Source organism: Bombus impatiens, unplaced genomic scaffold (genome assembly GCF_000188095.3).
Source record: "Bombus impatiens unplaced genomic scaffold, BIMP_2.2 scf_0344, whole genome shotgun sequence".
In the NCBI taxonomy this organism is placed as follows: Eukaryota; Metazoa; Arthropoda; class Insecta; order Hymenoptera; family Apidae; genus Bombus; species Bombus impatiens.
This window is the reverse complement of record NT_176763.1, coordinates 930,335-952,616: the sequence shown is the minus strand read 5'-3', so window position 1 is coordinate 952,616 and position 22,282 is coordinate 930,335. Positions and strand designations below refer to the sequence as shown.

Below are 22,282 nucleotides of genomic sequence, written 5' to 3'. Positions count from 1 at the left end.
GGAGGCTTGTACGAACCTTCCTCGGCGAATCGAGCGACAACGTATCCGCAGTTAATACCGGTATTCTCGTCGACAGTACGTATGTACAAGGAAACTTAGCCGCGTCCTCTACCGAGCAACCGTGCACACGTTTTGATGGAACACGATTTTTTCCGTTGGATCGTTACGTCTATGGCGATGCGTGTCCTTAAGCGAGCGCTTACTTCATGCCGAAGATGTAATGGCGTAACTCTCTGCGCTCGAGGACTGGCAAGGTCCTCGCAACGGAGTATGCCACTACCCGACGTATCTCATGGAAAATGGAAATACATGATTGTGTCTTGGAAATTACGAAGCGTCTCGGCTCTCGGTAACAGGAGATACCGAAGATAAAATGCTGCCAGCGGCTCTGGTTACGAGCTCTCAAATCGTACGTCAACAACGTGACCGGATTATAGAATGCGTTTAGTTGTCGAACTATGATTTAAAATCGTAGACGCGGTGCGGGACTAAAGAGAGAATCGACGTATGACTGGTAATAGTATCCTTAGTTTGTTCTATCTCGAAAGAGGAAAACGTTTATGAATTCTTACAGTCCATGAATAAAATTTCGCTCCACGTGAAACTTATTTTTATGTTATCAATTGACAATAATATCATCGATATGTTATTTGTGGTTATATTAGAAAATCAGTTTTCTGCTTCTTATCTAATATCGACTAATAGTGAAATGTTTAACCGTATTTGTTTAACTCCATTGATTTCTAAAATGAAAAAATCGTACTCTCATGAAAATCAATTTTTATTATACCAAGATGATCTCGACTACAATATTCTTATACATGTACAAATATATTTTTAAACTTGATACCACATAATCGCAGATTGTGCCTGCTGTCTATCGTTATCTAAATAGAATAAGCCAAAGCAACAAGAAAAGAAGAGGAAAGTATTTTGCTCGTATTCCTTGTATCAAAGATGAGCATCTTGTGGACGATGCACCGAACTCTCTTCTATAGTTGGTATTCGAAATAAGAAGAAAACTTTCTTTTTTCTTTAAAGATTCGTTCCTTTATTTTCTCGGTGCAACGAAGGTATTAAAGTTTCTATATGCGGGATATGTCGCGTAACAGAAGAGCTTCAGCGAGTGAAGCTAAGTGGCATTTTACTGAGCGTATTACATTTATTTAATATTATTTACGGCAGGTTTTACGACACCAATGATACGTATACGGAGTCTACCCAATATCAAATATAACGTCGTAACCCCGAGAAAGCGCGGAGGGTGGCGGAGGCAATAAATGTACGGCAAACGGCGTTCCCGATAGGCATCCTTACATACAGGTTCACCCTTCGCATATAGGTAGCAATCGAAGACTCGCTAGACCTCTATGTCGTCTCTGAAAAAGGAGCAAACTGAACTTGCCACTTTTCCTTTCTTCCCTCGTATATCTCCCTGGTCGCGTTTTTATGTTATTAAAAATTAAACGAATATTGCGTTAAATTTGGATGTTTATGCCAAGGGGAATGATCAAGTTTGAAATTTCGATATTACATGTAATTATTGATAAACACAATTCGTTGTTGCTCGATGTTAATCGATGCACGTGTTTCGAAAACAGTAGCTATTATTAGACTGCAGATATTTATGCAAATTTATAATACAATTTTATGAATACAATTTAAAAAATGAAAACTAGGTAGAAAATTGTTTTCCTCGCTAAATACTGTAATCAGTACATTATATCTCGGGTATTTTATATATTTTTATATATTATATACGTTTTTCTGTTATCTGTCAAAAATTCGGAATCTAATATCGTAAAAAGGTATTGTTTCTTGTTGAAGGAACGTTTCACTTAGATTAACAGTGAGACAATAAATTATTTATTTCTATTGTATTAATAGAAGTAATTTAAATGTAAAGATAACATTTGTAAGTGTTTATCGTGTATTCAACATGGTGTTAAATCATGTATTAAATATTAGATAACAAATACTGATATTTAGAAGTTTATAATATTATTCTTAAATATATAATCCACACAGAACTTCATACCTATACTTTTACGAAAATACTACATTTACGATAGGATTATTTTTTATCCAAATCGTACAGGCGACTTTCTCGAATGCAAAATAGGGCGCGGCGCGATTCAAATACGATAGAATTTGTATTTGCAGTGTATTGATCGATATCAATCGGTACGTTGATAGTAAGAAGTCTGCAGTCTTATAAGAAAGCAAGTCCAGTGGTCGAGGTTTGTGCGCATTCAGTATCCATGTAAATCCAACTACCCGTATCGCGTGGAATTCAATTCGAGTCGCTCGTCTACTGGGACGATAGCGGTCGAGCAAAAGAGAAGAGACTATAAAGGAAAACAGAGATAGTTGATCTGAAATGGCTAAATAGAAAACGCAAACGACACCCGATTTTACGGCCGCTCACACTCCTCCCATTCTTCTGATTCTCTCTTCTATCGTTCTATTACTCTCACAATTCGTCGGTGACTTGTACGTATACTTTGGCATTCTTTACAAACGCAACGAGCTCAAACCTGTAAAGATCTCTGAGAAACTGAAAAGTGAACGAAATTGTGGACATCAATATACAAATAGTAATTGATTATTTTTGGCTTTAGCTCTTATTTTTTATAAATATTTTTAATGTATTATGAATCATTATTTTCCATAAATGATCGAAAATAATTTTTCTAATAATCTAAGACAATTATCACGTTTTGTATAAGATTTTAGAACAGGCGTTTTAATAATCACGAACAAATATATATTCTTCCACAATAAAAAAGTAGCTATAGAGATAAAAATAACGATCTTAAATAGATAAAAACTGTCGAGTTTCAGTACTAGACAGAACTATTAAATGTTAGACTCAGGATTTGTTTCTGTCTGACGAAGGTCGATCGCATCGAAGAAATGTGTACCTGTAAAAGGAAAGGAAATCGAGGGAGAACAAAACTTGGCCTCTCGGCACTTTTTGGAACGTATAACGGCCTTGGGTATACGAAGGGTATCCGTACGCGTAGCCATCTTACTGGTTCCTCACCTTACCTTTGAATATTTTATGCAGACAATTCGCCGGTGCAGTTATTTCATGCTAGCCTCACGAAAAAGATTCTGTACTCGTAGCACGTACCGCGGAAAGGTTTCGTACAACAGTGCTCTATACATCGATTGTCGGTCACAATCACTGTACGTATTGCTGTCAAAACAAACCTGCATGCAAACAGATTTCCAGAGCTTAGTATTTCTAAAATGTCTATTATATATATCTATACGATCAATAATAGTAATTTCTTAATAAATACACCTTTATCATTTTTTTTTTATTTAATCCTGATGCATCTATAAACTTTCACTGCTATATCCTATTTTCATTATTCTTGTGATTTAATTAATCGTTGCTTCGATGAGCAATTTGTCAAAATCTTTATGGTGAATTTGTTCGCATGGCGTCGGGTTTAAACACATCGACGCGTAGCTATCGTGTATAACGTCACAGTGGCGTTATCGCTGTACCAGCGGCTATACCTATACAGGCATACAAAGGATACAGAGAGGATGTACGTATCGCAGGTACGGCGGAGCCAAGTGGCATTTGCATGAATTTGTTGGTCCGATATCCCGGCAAGGATCGTGCTTTAAGCCAAGGAAAGCCAAACTCCGGAGTCGGGACAGCTCGATCTTCGGACCGGCGAGACGGGCTCCTTTAAGAGGTGCTCGAGGGGAGGTGACTTTTTTCAATTTGTTAATTCAGGGTAATCCTGAGGGTGGCTAATTTCAAGCCAACCCTCTCCCTGTTCCCCAACTAGCGATACTCTCCTCGAGTTTTCTTCCCGTCGTACAACCTAGTCCCTTCTCCTTGCAACTTTTAATCTCTGCTATATTTCTTTGCTCACCTTCCTCACGCGATCCTTGTCTCTCTTTTCCTTTCGTCCCGCGTAAAATTACCACGCGTTACCGCCGACCGACCCTCAATCGTTTATGGTGTCTACGTCGAACTACGTCGAACTGCTTTTGAAGCTTTTTCGAAATCCGATTGTCGACGATGAATTCCGAGATTACCTAAAACGCTCTCGGGGGTAATAATGTAAATTCTTCCGACGTGCTTTTTTTACGAGGCTTTCTCCACGATTGTACTTATTCGTGACCCGAGAACATAATCTCGCTGCTCGCAGAAACAAGGAAAATATTCTTCGAACTTACCGTGAGTGGAAATAAATTGTTACTCGATTTCAGTGTGTAACGTTGAATTGCATGGGACGTGATTAACGATTGTAAGAGGAACACGAATAAACCGTGAAGATCGAAATAGGTACGCCTAGTGAAACGATGTCATAGTCTTTGAACGTTCTTGAGGCATAAGGGTGGTCGAACATGGGTTAGTGTACACATAGGGTCGCTAGTAGGATGACGGGCGTCGGCCATGTTGTCTTGACATTCTCCCTCGAGGGTTGTCGGGGGTGGATATATTTAGCCTGCTGCCTCCAGGGACCCTTGCCACCCCAACCGCCACCCAACCCCCAAACCGCTCCCGACTTATGATGCCGTTGTCCGACCAACCCCAAACTTTGTGCCACTCCTTACACAAGCTTTATACACAATGTTCCACCGAATAAAGAAAACACATGTTTATAGCTAAAGCAACCGAAGCAGCTAAATATGCGGCATATTAATTTGATTTTATCATTTTACTTATACCATTGATAAACATCAATATAATCGTTCTTTAGGAAAAAAAAGACGAAAAATTTCCTTTGTCATCATAGGAATCATATTTACAACGATTTATCATATTTCAAGTAGATGTAAATTTTTTAATTATTTTACTAATACTATAGAATTATCTCATCCTTAGAACATAGTTATAATTCAAGTTTACTTATCTCAACGAAAATGAATTAATCTGCAACATTGCGTGTAACGTAATCGTAGATCTGAGGAATAGCGCGCGTTCTCATATCCAGTTGATGAACGATCACCATGTCAATTACCCACTTAGAAACGCGTTCAATCACAAATCTTATCACGTAACTGGGGCGAGAAGCAATATCAATTAACCCGTACACAACGTTACATTTAGCACTCGAGGATCAAACAATTTCAGGTAATGACGATGTATTCGCACAATAACGCTTCATCCTACCATGAATATATCCTGAAAAGCATTGCTAGGACGATATGTACGGCTATAGAAGAGGTTGCAACGTAGTTCCTCGAACACCTTCTCCGTACTTTAGTCCTTCTTTCTTGTTTCCTTCTTTCTGGCTCTCCTTTTCAAACAGAGAGGGAAGTCATCAATATCTCGTGGCTTTTCTCTTCTATCTAACAAGCGAGGGTCAAAACTTTGGCTGCGAATGGGCGGAGTCACGCCTAATCCCCAGAGTCAAAATGGAAGTCTCTGGAGACCTCCTCCTCTTGGACCTACTGGCGAAAGTTCTGTCCTTCGTGAACAAGGTTAGGCTGGACTCGGGGGTGGTTCGGGACGATACTTCTACAACCGAGTAACATATTACCGAACGGGAGGACATTTTGCGAATTTCCGTACTCCAGCATGAAACGGACGTTGGTAGGGTAGCCGAAGAACCGCGAGGGCTGCCTACGCACCCTTCGAATCTTCCCTCGAACGGAGAGGGGCTGCCTTCTTTCCTTTCTTTCGATCGTACCACGCTTCCCTACGTGCCAATACCTCTGCGTCCTCCACACATGTACGCGAAGACCGTTTCGTGATGGCTTTCGACTGCTTGAATTGTTCCAGGCAACGTTGTCCTCTAAATGTAGTTAAAAAAACATAATTTTCAACGTAGATGGAATAACGAAAGAAAATTTATAGAATTTATAGTCACAATTAGCAAATTCTTTCAACTTTAGTTGACAATTTTTTTTACGATTTAATATAATAACATGAGTCATTTCATAAAAATTTCGTAGTTAATCCTAGGCAAGAACCAAATTCATTACTAAACTACAGATATTTATGCAAATTCATATCCTTATAAGTGTATTAGAAGAAATAGAACTACGATAGACAATTGTTTTATTTACTGAACATTACAACAAGTTGCATAGTTTGGATACTTTATACGTTTTTGTATATTATATCCATCTATTACATCCACTTTCAAATTATCCTTAAATGTATGAAAGCCGTAGTCTAATGTTTATATAAAAATCTATTTTGTAATAAGTTCACGAGGGAAATAAAAAATGTATTCCATGCGATACACGATTGCAACATGCGTAAGATACGTGACGTTTTGAGATTCACTTTCATTTTCCACTTTAGTACGCGGGCTTGAAAACCTTCGTTCCGTGGAAGGGAACGAAGAATCTGCGAGAAGACGGAAAAAATAGGGGTTGTAAGTTGCGCAGATAATTCTCGGTGGCGGAGGCAGAGCAGGCAACCTTTTGTACAAGGGTGGTAGACTGTAAGAGGGTTGGTGATCGTAGGCACGAAGGTGAAACCGTCTACGATACAGAATATAGATTTTTATACAATATTAAAAAGTCTGTACTTCCTCGAGGTAATTTATTTTATATGTATTTATAGTAATATTGTCTTACGATTATTCGCTCGTAACTAAATATCGTGTGTATTTAAATCGATTCAATGAAGAAACAATTTTACAATACATGTAAATTCATTGAGTACATACTAGCACAGTGTTGTCAGAGTATAGTATGAATTTATTGCTATTTACGTATCAACACAATCAGTGATTACTGTACTATACCCGCAATTCTAACGTTTAGTATCCAATAATCATTTGACATTCGTGTCGCTTCCACAGTTTACTCTTTAACAAGCAATTATGTTACAATTCCATTATAGATATTACCTAGGTATATCTGCTTTGTAATATCAATTACCTATAATCATGTATAATTACTATCTATAAATATCTGTAGTTATCTATAAAGACAACGAAAAATTTCTTGAATTTACTGTTACTGCTTTTATAATTTATATTTTACCTTAAATATATTTTATATTTAATCATAAAAGTGAAATTCATCGTAACCGAATGGTACTATAGTATATAACGTAATAACTTATGTGTAATAACTTTTATGTGTTCACAAATTTTAAAAACACTTGAAACATTTTCCACCATTTAATATGTATAAATATCTTAGAGCCACTGTCTTAAGGAATTTTCAAAATGAAATCACTTTTTACTTTCGCTGCCCTTTTATTTCTTCTCGAGCGCCTTGGCTCCGTGACCCATGGAGGCTTGACTCGGACTGCTTAAGGGAAACAAAGAGAGCTTCGAGAAAAAGGAGGAAAGAAAGACTGTAAGAACAGAAGAAGGTGGAAGGAAGAAAGAATATCAGGATTCAGAGGATCGAGAAAGAGACCGTGAATCCCACGGGACTATCGACTGCCGAGTCCCGTGGGGCAAGTCGATACTCCAGGGACACCCCATCCTCCTCCTTCAGAGGTCTATCCTCTTTCTCCTCACCTCCTCGTCACCTCTTTCTACCAGCATTCGAGTTCTAAACAGTCGACGCAAGCGCAACGCGTCCCTTCTCCCTAAGTACAGCCTAATTTTTTTTATATTTTTTTCGTGAATGAATTACATTTACATATATTCAAAGTAGATATATAGCACATTTTGAAAAAAAAACAATCATACTTATCAATGAGAAATTTTGTTGCAATCATAGCTTTTAATCATCCATTTACACCAAGGTATTGTTAATGAAATGTAATAGCCGCAAATATAAAAATATTTTATATTCCTATATCCGTAAATTATAGGGAATCTTTAAGTAAATGAATTATTATATCCAAAAGATTGTCAATCTGAATGACGAGTTAATTTGTCTTCTCCAGTTAACAGCTTAATATGAATTATTCTATACCAATTATTTTATATAAAAGGTATTCTAAAAGGAATATTTGTTTTAATAAGAAAGAAGTAGTCTCATCAATGATTGGAAGGACTTACAGTTTGGAGACTTACAGTTAAATGTATGCGGTAGAATGAGCGGTAACAGTGTGCGGTCGGGTTGTCAGCACCGGTAAGTTATTTAGCGGTTGAGGCCGTAGCAGTTGGCAGCGCTGTCTAATTGTAACGACACCTTTGGGACTGGTATCACTCCCCGTATCCACCAAACCACCCACTTTCCACCCCCGTAATCGTTGAAGCGCTCAGGTATTCCCTCACACCGCCGACCGCCTCCTTCTTCCTCTCGATTCCACGTCTCTCCTCGGCAACCTTCAGACGCTGTAAACCAAAAATACGACGACACTTTGTCGAAGCATCCGTGTCCCGTACGTTTTAATGTTCGACTAGGCGGCAGCAAGAGCGAAGAAAGTTACTGCAGCTTCTGCTCAAGTTTAAGTGTAATTCAAATTATCTATTAACTCGTTACATTAAATTATTCGAACAGTCGTTCCTACCGTGTTTTTAACTTCATTTTTATCATGATGATCATTGCCGGCTATAAGTATTGGGATACTTACTTGTTACATTTATTGGAGAAGTCTACCAAATATTACTTTATGTAGATTTACATTAGAAGGAATATATGGAGAGCTAGAAATCATAGTGATGGAAATCAAGATATTTAGAGCTTGAATTGAATCGCGTATTTTAACGCTTAAAAGTATCGTCTGCTTAATATTTCATAATTAAGAAAGTGAAAATGAAAAATTATAAAGTGAGATGCGAGCGAAATAGCAGATTTATAACAGAATATGTAGAAAATAAACCTCGTATAGACCCTGCACGGAGAAAAGATTATGACGATGATATGAAATTATTCAATTTTTACTAGATATGTATGAATTATGAAATTTAAATATGAAATAATATGAAATTTAAATAGTATATTTATTTCCTAATTTAGAGTATAATAACGTTAATATTGCCAGGGATGAAATCGTAGTTGATCTTTTTATCTTACAACCGAATAAATGCAATTAGATATTCTCTAGTACGATTTTTCTACTGAATCAATATGAATTTTCTACTACATGGAAAATAAAAGTGTTATCATCTTTAGTGATTACAGGTAACACTATAATGCTATTATTACAGAATAATAATATTAAAATTAAATTCACGTGTACGATGAAATTTTACCCACGACAGCCTTCAAGGATTAATATGAAATATTAAAATTCTACATTGAATTTTTATTGATAAGAATGACATTTCCAAGCTAAATCCATAATTTCAAATCATGGGTTATTTACTGGCGTGGCGTTTGTCGCCGTGATACGGAGAAGTGATTTCTCGAATGCGGAAACGCCGAAGGAAATTTCAGTCTGGAAGACAAAGACGAAGTATCGAGCAGGTTGTCGCCTCGTAATCGCGCGACTCGAAAACCGGGTCTCTCGTAAACTTCCGTGCGAGCATGGACGTTTGCTTTATTGCCAGAGCTTCTGATATCGCGGCAGTTGGTAGCAACATCGGTAGAAAGGCAGGCAGGCAGGCAGGCAGGCGGCATTATCTTCGTCGGGTGAGGGTGAGAGAGGGCGAATGCCCTCCCCATGAGATCACCATGGCAACCCCTGTACGGCCCGCCACGGCGTCGTGTCCTGCGTGCTTCCATGTCCTGCTAGCATGGCGACTGCTAACCTCCCAAACTTCTCTGTCGACGATAACCTAGAAGTCTTCTCTTTCGTGTCGCTTACCTTTTTTTTCACCCTCTCATCTTCCGTTCTGAAAATTCGTTTATTCTGGTCGCGCGCGATTTTGACCCACGTACCCGTTCGTTAGAACGATCGTTTTCAAAGGAACGCGGTGAACCATCGTCCGCGGGATACACAGGGACCTTATCTCGATCCGAGCCAGAAGGGTTTACAACCTTCATCACGAGATTCCTTCTTTCGCAAGGGTGTTAGTGTAAACGTGTATGAATACATGTCGGATATTTGCAAGTATATACGACTTATGATTGAGACGTTATAGTGACAAATCTTTAGAATATCTTTTTAATTAGTATAACAATTACTCGTTGCATTAGACTAATCAAGATTATATTACAGAATTTTTCTCAGTATCGAGTTTTTAGAATCATTGTATTGGGCCCAATAAATTCTGCAGTAGATTAAAATTGATTTGTAGCTCATTACGGACAGTTTTATCATGCCGTGAAATCAATAGATTACAGCTTTCATTGGCGGCGATTTAATAATTCGGTGTATTTATCCTGACAAGTTAGATTAAATTTAGAAATAATCATACTTGTCTTCTTTATCAGAAATACAAATCTAATTCAAAGAGAGATCAGGATGAGAGTTTTCGCTGAAAATAATAACGATTTTATTCTATTTCCAATCTTCAGTTAATCTTGCTCGTAATAAGTTTGCAAACGTTTGATGTCTAAAGACATGAATGTAAAGATGTATATGTACATAAAAAAAGCAGCGTAACAAGCCGCTGGTACGAAGCATCCAATAAAATCAGAATGGTTGAATGTCAACGAAGGAAGGTAAAGAGAAGTTCTCAAGCGAGACAGAGTTGCAGATTTTACCGAGTTTGAAACTAGGTGTGCCTCTCAAAGCGGGATGCCGTTCTCGTGGGAGGGAGTAGACAAGGTTCAGGGTACCCTCCGTAAGCCTGTTAAGGAAGAGTCGTGAGTTTCCTCAAAGGGGCCGCGAATATTAAAATCACATTTTAGCCCTTTCCTCACCCCCTACCCCTCGCTGTTTCGACGACGAACTCCATGACCGTGCAACAAGGTTAACCGAGATTAAGCGAGCTTCCGGAAAACCTACAGCACTGTGTTACTTTACCCAGACACGTATCGCTAAATCGTTTGTCAGTAATGAATTTTATATGGTTATTGAAGTTGACTGGCCGTTTCTCCCATTTTCTCATATCTCCGTTTTCATAAATACAACCTGATTTATGGAAACTTGAATAATTTATGGAGATACAAATACAGTCTGACTTGTGGAGACTTTCTCTGAGTAAAATATAGATATAACAAATTTGTCTAAATTATTAAAAATATATCGATCTGATTATATTTAAAAGAGTATGAATATAATATAAAATATGACACTTCGTTCCTGACCTAGGATTATTAAAGAGGCGTAGAAATACTGTTCATGAAATTCTTCTTGTTAGAAACACACGGTACAGGATGTTTTTGGTTTGCGTGACATTTTTATCTTCGGTAAGAACACACGTGTGCCGGAGCATGCGCGACTTACGGTCGTTTTTGTCGATATTTGACAGTAGCAACTTGAGAGGGTCCCAACCATCCCCATCGAGCCCTCAGGGGCTCCGTATCTAAATGCAGACATTAATAAATCGCGGACACACTCGTACGTTCGTGTACGAATCGTCGTCGGCGGTAAGTTAGTTTACGCTGGTGGAGGTTCTGATGCGTTTATGGAAATGACTCGTGCCTTGCTCGGACAGCGTACGCCTAAGGCATTACGACATAATTCAACAATTTTCGGCTAGCCCTCTACTCAGTGGGAACATTCGGACAGTCGTATCTGCAAAGGGTGAAAATTATAGAAACTGATAATGCTTTCTGTAGCTAATTAAATTGCAATAACAAAAATTTTATCATTCGGATGTGATTTCGATAATTGAAATTTTTAAATAAAAAACTTTTCAATCTATTTGGATTGAATTAAAGGAAACCATATTTTTGCTACTATATGACGTAACAAAAGAATTACATACAATAAGCTACAAATTCTATAAACTATTCAACTATTCAATTATTTATTGTATATTTTTACATCCGATGTTAAATTACATTATTTGGTACTTTTATACGATTCCTTCCTTATTATCTCTATAAATTTGTACGATCAATTGAAAAAGCATAAAGAAGAAAATTACATCGGATACGCAATTCCTTTTCATTGAATACGTTTTAAGGATATCATAATTCATATGAAATCACGATACATGCAGAGTAAAACTTTACATTAAACCGCATTGCGAATTCCATAACAGTCACGTCACTTACGTGACTAGTGTTAACATTCGTATTATGTAACAGTAACTATGCGATAGATAGTAAATCGTCAGTTGATGTACCATAGGTGCAAAGCAAATCTAGTTACAGCAGCCGGCCTCTCAAGCCGTCTTGTAGCTAATATGATAGACTGCCATTAGGGATATCTCGCTGTCGTGACGAGGGGACTGTGAAACGCACAAGGAGCAAGGAGGGAGGGTGGGCTACACAACATAGAACCACGACAGGGTACGTTAGCTCGGGATATGCTAGTTAGTAAGACGTATTACTTACGTATGAATTATGCAGTACCTTGGTAGTACCTGCCGAATAGCCTTAGCTTCTCCCATCTTAGGACTTAGGTAAACGGAACTCTCTCTTACTACTGACAGGAATTCGGTTAAGTTACCCTCTTTACACATTGCCGGGCGCTTGATTTCCTTTTGTAAACACGAAAACGACCGTCCCAATACAAAATACATCGGGACTGTCGATTAACAGCCGTGTTTGGTTTCGTAACCATGTTTCAACAAGACGGACGAATATACTTTTTCTCATGAACTCCAAATCTTATAAGGAACGCTATTTAATTGAAGATAGAACTATATAAACCTTTTTGTATGATTCAGAAAAGTACATAAAATTCGTAATATTTAATAAAAATGCTATGGACAATTGAAGAGTTCACATCAAAGGGGACCATTGTACGTCTTTGTTTTTCTTCAGAGAAGCAAAAGGTTATTCTAATATCTTATATTTCTGTTTTTGAACAGAATATTCATATATTACATAACTTTTACGAGGAGGATGTCTGTGATTACATTGTAGAAGAATTATATCTAATTTTTATCTAAGCTATTTATATCTATATAAATATATATATATAACCATTATGAATATATTTAATTATGTCTGATTAGTATCATAAAGCTGTGGACTTTGTGATAATACTTTTTGTAGAATCGGTTAATTAAATAATCATATTTTATAATGTTGACTCCACTATGTTATAAATATAGCTTTCGACTAATAGAATCCATTATTATTTGAAAGGTTGACAAACTTGACAAGTGCCTTCCTCGTTACGAATGAACAATAACGAAGTTATTTTATTTACTGTATATATCGATTCACTTAAAAATATTTTAATAGACAAAGTCACGAAAATTCTCGCCTGAAGTTCCTTGACTGTTTTTCACAAAAATAAGTCTAGTTCCTAAATTAATCACCAATAGCATTCTTTTAGAAATATTTTTGTAAGTTTCGTAGTATATTTTCGAAATCTATAAAAAAATCTATATGGTATCATCGTCAATCGAACAATGCTTTTCACAAGCATCACTATCTCACAGTTTAAAATTTCAGAATTTCGTAAAATGTACAAGATACTTAAAACCGGTTGTAAAAAGTAACGTTTTCATCGATATCACGTGGTACGTTTTGAATATTTAGTGTAGAAAAAGCGTGGCTGAAGGCATCTAAGGACATTCATAACTTCTTGTCTGCTCGAGCGTAAATTTATTCTACTTGCACTCTCAGTCTGACTCCTATTTACGTCGACATTCTGGTAAGAGAAAATTAAACAGCGATATCATAAGGACCGGCTTGCGGTCCTATGCTGCTCACACGTCATGTCGTATTATTTTCTCAGCTTGTCTAAAATGTTGACTTTTCTGTAAATTAAATTAATGTTCGTTTCACCGTGACGTCCACTAGAATACTCTACTTGATAAAACGTAATACGTTTACTATTTTGGTGATGTTTAATATCTGATACTTAAAAGAATATGGTTAAGGAATCGATTATGTACATAATGCTAGGATGAAGTTAAGAGAATGATCATTTAGATTACTTATATAATTATTATGAACGAACAGATTAGTGTATGCTAAAGGGTATATTCAATATATTAGGTCGTCCGAAAAGTTTCTTTCGTTTTATAAGGAAATAATAGATGCACAACATTTTCCGTTTTATATTATTTTATCGAATTACGTATGATCCATTTTGTTCTATCCAAATAAAGATCACAACGTTCGACAGATGAGGTTTCATGTTTGTATAAAGATGCATCGTTGTAAAAGACGGGTCTGTAAAAAACTTTTCGGACAACCAAATACACACTTTCGACACGTATCTGTTTTGTAACTATTATTCGAATTCATTTCAAAATTCACCAATATAAGCTTAATAGTGTATATTATTGCAGCGTCGACGAAACTCGAAAACTTTTATACAATGCATATAATATATCTATTCAAATTTTCTATGCCAAGTATTCAAATATTTTCCTGAATAACTGTACGTAAGTATCCTTAAAAAAAAAATCAAATTCTATACTATAAACTCGTACTTATATCAATAACTTTGTAGTAAAAACAGTTATATCGGTGACGATATAAAATCAGTAAATGACCCGTATAAATAAACTTTTCATCGACAGGCAATAATTTCCTAATTTAACCGATAGCTTACATATGATCCTTCTTAGCTGTTTCCTATCTATAATACTTCCTGTAGAGAGGATCTGAAGGAACGAGTCGGTGGATGCTGGATGACGGCGATGCAAAGAGGGAGGGGGGTTTCAAGAAGACCAATGCAGGAGGCGTAATGGAGGCTAGTTAAACATTAAGCATCCCCTGATACCTTACTAACCCCTTACTAACCCCAGTTAAGGTGTATGCAAGGTATACAGCTCTAGGTGGTTTCCTATGCCTTACGGACCTCCGTATACATTCTTACTAATTGACGTTCCGCGCGTCTGCATTATGCACTTGCGATTACTCCCGGGCGTTTTCTTACTAAAATAATATATCCAATCGAACGGTGTACCGCTGTATTTTTTCAGAGAGAAATAGCAAATTGTTACGTACTATCTATGTGTCTACGTGTGTACGTTTCTGTGTTTTAATAATGCGGAAAGTGTTTTAATAATGTGTTTTAATAATGGAAATGCGTTTCTTTTCTTTAGGCCTTTCCTTTTATCTTGTATCTTGTAGTTTATCCCTGAATGTGTTTCTTTATTATTAATATCATCGATGTAGCATCAGAAATAATACGAAAATGTTAAAGAAGAAGATACCCATATGAAATCAGTTTATCTGACTTACGAATGAACTTAAATGCTACTTCAATTTAATTCTTAGGTATTCCTGCTTTTACATCTATGGATTTTAATTAGAAAATTTTCTTTCATTTTCAAAAATAAACTTCTTTACCTAAAGGCTTTGATGTTAGTGATATGGAGTAGCATGAACATGTTAAATAGGATACTCAGTGAACTCATTATTATTGTTATTATTATCACATAAGATGATATTGCTTTCAAAAATCACAAACATGATATTGATTCTCATATTTAGTATCTACATTCATTGTAAGACCGCAATTTTCACAATTGACCTATATCTTATCAAGCTGAACCACAATATGAAAACATCTTTTTCAATGGGTACAACCCATATTCCTCATCCGTACGCTTTACTTTATTGTACATTATTTGACGGACTAAGTATAAGACTGATCAGATTCAATGGACCAACAGTCTGATAACTAATATCTAGTACCATAATGAGATTCTGAATTCTCTTAAAGCTTAGTAACAATGAACGTAATGAAGACATCCCTAAGGAGTACCTAGAACCGAGATACATTGTTAATACGACTGCTGAGTAGAGGTTTGTCGTTTGGATAGGTGATTAGTACTCTATCGAGCACGCCTCCTATTCCACTGAACAGACAGAATTTCTTACTGATATTCCTTTGAGACTTAGAGGTTCTCACAGTGGAATTTTTCATTAACGTCTAAAATAATTTATTTTTATCGATATGTTTTTCCTTAGAGGACGCGTTTAAATAACATATTTCACAAATAATAATTGTAATTTGAAGAAACAGAAATTTGTAATTACAAAAATCATTCAAAACGACTAACAAGATATTTATTAATATTGTTAACAGTGAAATATCTTGTATTTTTTTTACAAAATAAATTTTTAATTATTTGACATAGAACTTATTTAACTTTATCAATTTATTGTACACAATCTTTAATGGATCAAGTAAGAATTTGCAATACTTACTATCTTCGCTATAAAATAAAAAGGAAATGAAATGACAGAGAGAGCGAATTAAACGTGACGTTCTTGAATTTCGCGCTGACCTGACATTACATTATTCGCTGCTCTATGGTAACAAAAAAAGGGGCTATACTTAGGGAGCCGAAAACATGATTAAAGATTTTCCAACGTAGGAGGAAATGGATTTCTGATACGCGTAATGCTACCCTATTTGGAACTATTACGCGTAAGTCCCCAAGTAAGCCCTCTATATCCATTCACCCTTGGTCGAAATATATTTAGTAGATCAGAAGGCATCTACTTTCGCCTTAGCACCCGTGTACGTGTTGATAACGTGTAAATAAGTCGAAAAATAATTACACGTTCGTTGTGAGAAATTCAAATTTCATATCTTACGATCTAATAATAAAGCAACATGATTAGTACAAAATTACATAAAAGTATAATAAAAAAACAAAATGTTTTAATGAATATTTAATTAATTATATTGCGTTTACAGTTCTATATTATTTTTATAATAACAAAATCGTCCAATATTAGTAACCCTCATATTTTTCCACCCTTACATTTCAATAAATACATATCATGAAACATCTTTCGGTTCGAAAATATTTCCACACAAATTACTTTCTTCGAGAGAGAAGCATCCTCTTCAATATAGTGAGAAAAATCGCTAATTGGTACACGGGAAATATTAACAAACCGCTGCACAAGTGCCGATGATTTACTGCAAGGTTTGATTGAATTCATTCGGTTCTGTTTACCTGGCCTCTCTCTTCCTTTCATTTTCCCTCTCCCTCTCACCGCGAACCTCCAATATTTAGCTCTTTTTTTTTCATTGACGTCGTTTATTTTTTCTGGCTCGTTCGTTCATCCATCCCGACGTTGCGAAGTTGTATACTGTAAAACTGGAAACAGCGAACGGTGCACGTTTCTCGCTACACGCCGTTGCCATTCTGTCTCCCCTTCTCCCCATCGCATACAACCCTCCGCTTTCCGCTGCGCGTTGCTGCGTTTTATTTTCATTTTAGCAGAGGCAACGGAAAGGCATGCTACAGATCGGAAGGTAGGTTGGGAATGATTTCTCAATTGGTCGGCCTCTGTATATTTTATTCCGTGTCAATTCGTTAGCAACTGAACAACGACCAATACAGCAAGAATCAACCGATCCGTTCCTCGCATTCACCGACAAAACATTTTAATTACGAAACTATAATATTTACGTTCATACGATACTGATTATCCCACTTCTGAGCGTATTAACGTTAAGAGTTTTTGCTCATTAAAAGTATTACATTTTTTAATGTTTTTTAAACTAAATTTTTTAGAAGGATTTGGGCTGACAATTTTTGTTTCATCTTTAAGAATTCGTTATATTATACAGATTTGTCAAAGATCTTCGTCTTCGAATAATATATATGTTTTAAAGATCAAGCGAATAGTTACAATTTCTAATATGTATTTGTATTCAATTGTAAAATGTTGACATTCGGGTATTTTAAGAAATGTATATATATTTTGTTAAGTGATTTACTGTAGAGTATATAAATCTTCACTGTTGATACAAACGATCTTTAACTCCATCAAACGTTTCAATAACGTAAAATACAGCTCCCGGCTGTGTTAAGCGACGATCCAGAATAGGTTTTATCGCGAAAACTGGCGCAAGCTCGCGGAAAGCATCGCTGAAGGAGAAAAATCTAATAGATGATCGAAATTGAGTTTGAGCCCCTGTAAGAAACTGGCCTTTCCACCCTTCTTGCTCGTGTTCGCGTTACAACATCGTCGATACTGTCGCCCCATCGAGCTTAGAATGAAATCCAGTTCGCATTTGAATCAGTCGGTAACGCAATCCATTAGCTCCTAACAGCCAATACTCCGAGGAGAGCGTGGAAGAAAACGACTCTAAAAAGGAAAAAGAATGGAGGGATGGATAGACGTCAATACGAACCGTAGGGTGTCGCGAATGATTAGTGTTACGTATGAGTATATTCTATACAACAAGAAGTCATTACACGAAATGTTTAGAAGAATGATTTTTATTTCTCCGATGTCTTTTTCATTTATTGGAATATAAAGTCTCTGCTAAAAAAAGGAAATGAGAAAATTTCATTACTAAATTTATTATAAGTGTACGCGTTGTATAAATATTCGAACTAAAATATTAAAAACATAAGATATCACGTTTAGAATTATTAGCATTATATTTATATAAAAAAAGAACTGAAAATCACTAAAAGAACAATAAAAACATTGTTAGAAATAACTTTCATCATCAATGTATCAATGTATATTTTATAGTCAATATCAATATATATGTAAAACTATAAATACTATGCAAAAAGGACCGTGTACACAACCTACAAAATTAATTACGAAGTGTTTGTCTACTTGCATTCCACTTCTACTGCATAGAATTCCCTAAAGAGTCGTAAACCTCTTCATATTTCTTTCGCTAACCATAACACGACTTAACGTCTATTAGTCGTGTTTAAAATATGATTAATTGTACTTCTCATTGCTAGACTCTTGAAGAAAGAAAATATTGTATATAATATCTAATAAATCGATAAACAAACAATTACTACGAGCTACAAGAAAAATAGAACACTCGTGGTAGAAACAACTTGCTTGGTCATCCTCTTTCCCGTTAAAAACGTTAACACGCTAGACGTTTTCATGTCGCTTTTACAGGAACGTAGGTATACACAGGTATGGTCGATAGGATTCGTATCTGCAAAAGACTAGAAAGCGTCGTCGTTTTCCGCGCCTCAGGCACGACAGAGACATCGTGTTTAGAGCAAGATCCACAACGATGATAAGGTAAAGTACAATGCTTTGAATACCCATCCAGCATCTCGATAAGATCTTAACGTCCTCTAAGAGTAAACGAAATTAAATTCGCTCGGCGTTCTAAGAGCGGCCGAACGTAACCGTTAACACGAACCTAGAGCATAGTCCATGAATACGGATAGATACGAAAAGCATGAAGCAGGAGATCGATACGTTTCTTTCCCTTTCTCTTTCTGTATATCGTCCCTTCCCATTCTTCCTCCGCCTTTTCTCTTTATATCCAGCCAGCAGTACTTCCCTTCCGTACTCACTACGCGAACAAGGGCTATCTCCCGATCGGTTTTCGTTTTTACTTTTCACTTTTCCAACTATATGGATTCCGTGCCAAACGTTCCACTCGGTTGACAACTTGCTCTGGATCATGCAACCGACGATAAAAGTGTCGTTTAGATAATCCGACCACGTGTAATGCGCGCTCACGCTGTCGTTATCTGCGCGCGTGCGATATCGCAAAGAGGAATGAATTGACGGCTCTGTTAGTACGGCACGAAGATATATCTACAAATAGAACCTTGCTGTTCGAACTACACGCTAATTTCAATAGACATTTTAGAGTATAACGTAGTATATATACAGACGTATTTGAAATAATTGTAAAAAGATTACGAAGAGAGATGAGTTTTGTAAAAGTTAGCAAGTAACATATACAAGATGTTACAAGACGGCGTTAATCGAATTTAATAAGTGCAATAAAAGATAAGTTTACACTATTATGATTACTTACGGCGAAGCGTGTTTCAACGTAATTTACCGACTTCATTAACTTGTATACTAGACGTTATTTATACTATTATTACCGCTGCTCTATTTTCTTTCAATTTTATGGGAAATAAAAAGGACGGTGACGCGAGAGACGATGAGACGTGGCACGAGATAAATCAACGCAACGATAAGGACGATGGATCACGCGTATATAACACAACACCTAAACGATTTTATTCCTTCCAGCGTCCATAAAATTAAACGAACCGACATTTACTGTGTTCTATGCAGTCTTTCATTCCTCTGTTTATCTCTTAACGTATATAGAACACGGAAAATAGCGGAAACAAAGGAACAGGAAAGGAACGTGGTATCGATAGGAATCGAGGCGACGAAGTGAAATCAGACGAGTTCCTCCTACAGTTTCGCTTGGACGATTCGCGCAAACGAGAAAGAAAAAAGCGGGCGTCACTACTAGAAGGTATGCGTTTGATTTTTCGATGGAGTCCCGGATCGTATAGACGCAGTCCGTAGGGGGATAACAATGGTGTCCCACGGGAGGACAGGCCTACCAGCCACCCAGAAAACTACCCCTTCATCCGTCGAACTCTTCATCGTCTCGGTCCTCCTGATTGTTTCCTACGAGTTTTCTCCATTCTCTGTCGATCTATCTCAGTCTACCAACACAAATATATTCCGTATTTCGCTCTTTCTGTCTCTTCGGCGAATTCTTCTTTTGCATTTCACTCTCACCAATGCAAACACGAGTATTCCCGCATCTACAAAAATTTTCTCAAATTCAATATTTCCCCTACAGTCTACATAATTCATGAAAATTGAATCGTCGGCTTTTTGCCTTAAAATTTGCTTTTTGTTCTGTGAGCTTTTTTAAATTTCTTTTGGAAGCCGTATGTTACCATCGTCTTGTTCATGTATTTACATAGATTAATATTATTTTATAATTCTTTATTCTTCGAATCGTCCGTATCTTTAATACACATTCGTTGATTCTGGTGATCAGAAATATGTTGCAATTACACGTTATATCTGTTTTTGTATTTTAGAACGGAAACGAAGCTTTTACATTGATTTACAAAAAAATATATTTTTATAAAAATACACGATCTGACATTTTGGATAGAGTGGCGCAGTAGCCACGTACGTTGGCATAGTATACAATGCCGTACGGTCCTAAAGGTCGAAGAACACGTGGTTGGGGGTTTAATCTAGAGAAATGCTGAATAATAGAGGCGAGTAGAACAGGGCTTACGATTGGCTTATGCAATATTCAGACTTACTTTCCAGCCAAGTTCGCGTTCTAATTAAGTTCTCGGCGTCGAAGAGCGTTAAGCACCTTGTCAACCGTTTAACTCCGGTCCCCTCTGCTTTCAGATTCTTCCTCAAGTTCTTCCTCAAGTGCAACCAGAACTGCCTTAAGAATGCCGGCAATCCACGTGATATGAGACGCTTCCAAGTAAGTTAACGTATCAATTTTTGCTAATTAAAACGCTTAAAAAGAGAAAATTGCCAGCGTGGTCAAAATGTCAAATTCGTAATGTTTGATAAAAATTTGATGAATCTTCAGGAATTTGAATGATCTTTTTTTTAGAATATATGGATAGAAATGTCTTCTTTGCATTATGTATTTTCTTATATATCTTCATTTTCATTTCATTGGTACAAACCTTATACTTTAATCGTCAGTAACTTAATTTTCATATTTTAATGTAGCGTGAACTTTTATAACAATAATCTTTTAATTGTACATGAGTTTCACATGTAAATCACAAGTAAACCACAGATACGAATCAATCCTAAACATTATCCTAAAATAAAAACTCGTAATTTCATTACTGTTAAGTAACGTTTACATTAAAAATCCGAGAAGCAGCCGAACGCATAAAACGTTATTTCCGAGTGAGAAAGAAATTAGTGAACAGTTAGATTTTCTTCCGCGTCTCGAATCTCTTTTATTCGATTACAAAGTGGCTGAACAGAAAGGGAACGTAACAATCGTGCGATAAGGCGGACGGAACCAATGGAAGAAGGCGAAAAGACAGAGCGCAAAGTTTTTGGTAATTTATTTTTTAATTCTACCTTTTGTCTGTGGAAATGGATACGGACGGGGTGGCGAGATACGGCTGTCGGTGAGTAGGAGAGACCGTTATACGGAGGTGGGGGTGGAAGGGGTGAACGGATACGGGGGTGGGTTGGTTGATGCCGCGCTGAGCTAATTGCCAACCCCTTGGATTACGTCTCTTGGATGGGGATCTCAACTTCCGACGATGGCCGACCATCGGGAAATTGCTGTCTCCTCGACCAACTTCTTCTTTTCTTTTTCGAAATTAAAAAAGAATGCTTCCAAGTGGAAGCTACGCATTTCTAGGCGTACTATACAGCGATACGCCGGCATGCTATTCCGACAGATTTTTCGTGTTCTCGTCTTCGTTCCTCTGGCCAGCTAATATAATTAATCGACGTTAGTTTGACTTGAAAAACTGTTGATGATTTCAACTATATCGATAAAAGAAATATATATAAGAAAAAAAAATTGTAAATTCTAAAAGCACTGTATAATATATTTGACCTATGACAATTTTAATATGATTTATTTTTTATATAATATCAATGTATATTTTTTTATATAATTTCCAAACCTTGTCTTTCAATTTTTCATGGACTCATTTTTGTATTCGACCACTTCAAAGTA

General features: G+C 36.6%; 1 protein-coding gene across 5 annotated transcripts in view; it reads left to right on the top strand.

Annotated features, from left to right (window-relative positions):
- LOC100746537 (transcription factor collier) overlaps positions 1-22,282 on the top strand; it is a 96,479-nt gene that overhangs the window by 62,501 nt on the left and 11,696 nt on the right. For all 5 annotated transcript variants that reach the window (XR_002946703.2, XR_002946702.2, XM_012385712.3 and 2 more), the window contains exon 7: positions 20,965-21,046. Coding sequence is in view for 3 of the 5 variants with exons in the window: in XM_012385712.3 (XP_012241135.1) it covers positions 20,965-21,046 (82 nt within the window). In the remaining 2 variants the exon portion in view is untranslated. The remainder of the gene's footprint in view (positions 1-20,964; positions 21,047-22,282) is intronic.